The 4,062-nt window shown below is 42.0% G+C and overlaps 1 protein-coding gene across 1 annotated transcript; it reads right to left on the reverse strand.

Annotated features, from left to right (window-relative positions):
- Positions 1–1,352: 1,352 nt before the first annotated feature.
- Positions 1,353–3,533, reverse strand: LOC135156759 (uncharacterized). The gene has a single exon (XM_064110004.1). The coding sequence runs from the start codon at positions 3,531–3,533 to the stop codon at positions 1,353–1,355; it is 2,181 nt and encodes a 726-aa protein (XP_063966074.1).
- Between the last annotated feature and the right edge of the window lie 529 nt (positions 3,534–4,062).

Below are 4,062 nucleotides of genomic sequence, written 5' to 3' on the forward strand. Positions count from 1 at the left end.
TGCTGGGTTCAGCAGACGACATTCAACACCAGCCTTCAACACGAACTGCCGGAAATACGTCATATTTTCCGAGGTCAATCCCAACACTAGACAGCTGGCAGCCGTCTGTTTCGAGGAGTTTTTTAACATTTTTTTTTTTTTAATTTCTCCTCGTACACAGACGGCTCGCTAGCGTGCAGCCACCATTAGGGGACTTGCAATGCAAAATCCCCCCGTCAGGGCTCTTCAATTTTTGTCTTTAATGAATAAAAATTTTGAAAATTAACGCGACCAAAATGCAAATTAATATTCCCTCTTGGCATTAATTGCCAAAAAACGGAGAAAAATCAAGGTAAAAGGAACAAAAACAGTGACTTACCTCGGCTGTCGCGCAAATTCACTTCCCCGTTTTATCCGATCTTAAGTACATAAACATATGGCCATTGAGTCCCCTGTACAGATCGCGCTAGAACTTCGGTCTCTGTATTTGGTGAGTGAAGCCAACGGAGTTCAGCTGAACAACCAACATAACAGAGACCGAAGCTTTTGGTCTATCCCAACACCAGCCTGATTTCAAGTACGGTGTTGTGGCTGGTGTTGGTGTTGTCACAACACCAACACCAGATTTCAACACCGTACTTGAAATCACTCATTGTGATCTGCCTGTGTGTGAGTTGGGAGTGAATGTGATGATGGGGGCGGGGCGGGGTGTCTAGACACTGTCTTTAATTTTGAAGCCTTCTATTTTGTCTTTGGATTACACCAAAGAAATATGAATTCAATTGTTGTAATATTCTTCAATTTTGTTCTCTGTAATATTGTCAACTTTTTGTATGAACTATGACAAGTTCCCCCAAGTCTGCGCAGTCTCACTTGTCTGCGCACACGCGTATCTGCACGATTCAAGTAAAAGAAGATTGGCAAGGAACACAAACATTACACATGCAATACATAGACAGATATTCATTAAAAAATCTGATTAAAAATGGTGGAAAAATAATGAACTTTGGGCATTTCTTGTGACGGCCTAAAAATGCAGCCTTTCTCATCAAAATCCCTGATTCGCATGCAAAGTGAATGGGTGCGCAGACATGGGGCACCATTTTTTCGTTCAATCTGGAAATGACTGCCCGAGGTTTTTTCAAAGAAAATCATATATTTTGTTTAAATTTTCATGAGATATTTGGCACACTAACTCATATCAACATAATGATGTAAGGAACATTATCAACTGAAAGATTTTGTGAAATAAAAAGAAATTCATGTTCAATCTTAATCTTTAATCTTCCAAGTGGTTGTTTAACTTTAAAACCAATTGTCTGGACACACAACCTGTCTGTCTGGACACACAACTACTCAATGGGTATACCAGACTAAAGCAGACGTGTGCCCTGTGGCACTCCGGCATCAACGCGTTGCCATGATGAACGAGTGTTGTGGAAACGGACGCTGTACTCACGCTCCGTCAGGAAGTCGCATATCCAGGAAATGACGGCAGGCTGTACACCTAGGTCGATCAGCTTCGTAATGACAACTGTATGGCTTACGCGGTCGAATGCCTTTTTAAAGTCAGTGTAGACAACAGTAGAAATGTTGGTTGGAACATCAGCTTTCTTCGCAAGGAAGTTGATGAAATCGACAAGGTAGTGAGTAGTTGACAGCCCCGTTCGGCATCCATACTGCATGGGATCAAGAATTGCTGAAATATTATTGCTGACCTGCTTGGCGATGAATAGTTCTGCGATTTTTGCAAAATGATCCGTCAAGGAGATAGGGCGTAAATTGTCAATTGTCACTGGCGGAGATTCCTTGGGCAAAGGTACCAGAATAGCTTTCTTCCAACAAGATGGGACAATACAAGTTGCGTATGACAGGTTAAGAATGTGACATAATGGGGTGGCAAGAAAGATGGCGAATTCTCGGATAAGTCTCCCTGGTATCCCATCTGGACCACCGGATTTGCCAGGTTTGATCCTCTTCAACTCATTATATACCTGCCACACGTTAACCTGCTTAGCTGGTTGAACTGAAGGGAGATATGCAGGCAATGCATTTCTGTCAAGTGGTGGTATATCGGCGTTCACATCTGCGAAGAAGGATTTGATTTTCTCTGCAGTATGTGCGTCCAAATCTTCAGGATTAGCCTCACATGAATCATGAATCACTTCCAATGGGGGACTCCTGTTACCAGTTAGTAGTTTAATGTGTTTGTACCAACTAGCAGGGTTCTCGTCTTTCAGATGCTTCACTCGGCCTATGTAGAATTCAGTCTTCAGGTTCCGAATCTCTCTTTGGACCTGATTGCGAAGTAATTTCCAGCGGGCTTTGTCACCTTGAACAAACGCATCCTGTCTTTTCCGTATAAGGGATTTCAGGTACGGGGTTACCCAAGGTTTATCACGATGGTGAATCTTAACTTTCTTTATCGGAAAGTACTGATTCATATGTGAGTCCAGTTGATTGTAGAATGTGTCACAAGCAGATTGAACGTTGTCATCGATAAGAACTTCTGCCCAGTCATGGTGCGAGATCCAGTCCCCAAATCGCTGTAAGTCAGAGGCTTTCATAGGCCGGATTACTCTAGTCATCGAACGGTTACTTCTCTTAACACGCGCAGACTTAGGTGACCAGAGTACACAGTTGTGATCCAAGGAGCCTATAGGTGACAGGATTTGAGGCTTGGAATACAAGTTGGCAAAATTAGTCAGAACTTTGTCCAGAACAGCATCGCCTCGAGTTGGTACATGTAGATTGACTATCTGCCTCATGTCATTTCCAGAGACTAGCTGTTGAATATTCAGGCGGTTGAAATCACCTAGGATGATGAATCCTGCTGACTGATATTTAGTCCTCAGTATGTCCATACACCGTAGGAGGTACTGAATGAGGTCTTCACCATGATCATCATTCGGTGGAGAGTAGACCGCTGCGACACAAATACAGTTCACTGATCGGGGAAGGCGATGAGGTCTCAACCTGACCCAGGAGACCTCAAGATGACCAGGTTCAGGTAGTCCATCGATGTATTGAGGGTTGAAATGGGGTTTCACATATATGGCCACCCCACCCCCTTTTCGCTCAATTCTAGACTTGGTAAATACTTTGTATCCGTCAATAGAAAAAGAGCTCTCAGGTTGGTCGGCAGTCAGCCAAGTTTCTGTAACAGCACACAAACCTATTCCTTGCTGATTTAGAATGATATCTAGTTCATCTAATTTGTTATTAATTGACCGTAAATTGCAAAGAAAAACAGTTGGTAGTACAAGTTCAGTAGAATTGCGTTCGAAGATGACATGAGTCAAATTCTTTTCATTGGCACAGTGTTCATTTCTTGATTTAGTTTTGTCACGATTTGATGATAATACTTTGATAGTACGACGAATATGTCTACCCCCACGACGTCCTCGATGCCTTGTTATACCGAGATCACTAATAACAGTTTTAACTTCATTGCTGAGAGTTTCACTGACATTATTACGTAATGCCCGGAGCTTCTCGCTTGTATACTGGTGAATCGAAACAGGCCGGTCTAGACATGCTTGCGATGAATCCATGCCTGACGAATCAAACCGCGTACCGGTATCACAGTTCACAGTATGTATTGTACTAATGCATAGGCAAATACAAAAAGGTGAAGGCAGGAAAATTGCACATATTTCATCTTAATACTCACAGTCTACTCCATTACAGCATATAAACATCACTTCGATAGATTATCAGGAGTTCAATAATGAAGATGATAATGTTAAAAACAGCATTCAAACTCGAAAACCTCGCTTCAAATTGAAGAATTTCAGGGGCACCTTTCTCCCCATCGGCACAGCTTGACAGCGCCCTCATGCGGATCAAGTTTTTGAAATGACATAACTTAGAAAAGTATATTGACCTAGTTCATGAATTTTGGACATATGGTTAATCAAATATTACTAAACTTCCTGCCCGAGTACCAGGTCACATGACCAAGGTCAAAGGGGTCAATGAACTTAGACCATGTTTGGGGAATCAACATCAAAATCTTAACCTAAGGTTAAGTCTTTGAAATGTCATCAAAACTTAGAAAGTATACATGTATGAACCAAGTTA

The sequence above is a fragment of the Lytechinus pictus genome, chromosome 15 (genome assembly GCF_037042905.1).
Source record: "Lytechinus pictus isolate F3 Inbred chromosome 15, Lp3.0, whole genome shotgun sequence".
NCBI classification, from domain to species: Eukaryota; Metazoa; Echinodermata; class Echinoidea; order Temnopleuroida; family Toxopneustidae; genus Lytechinus; species Lytechinus pictus.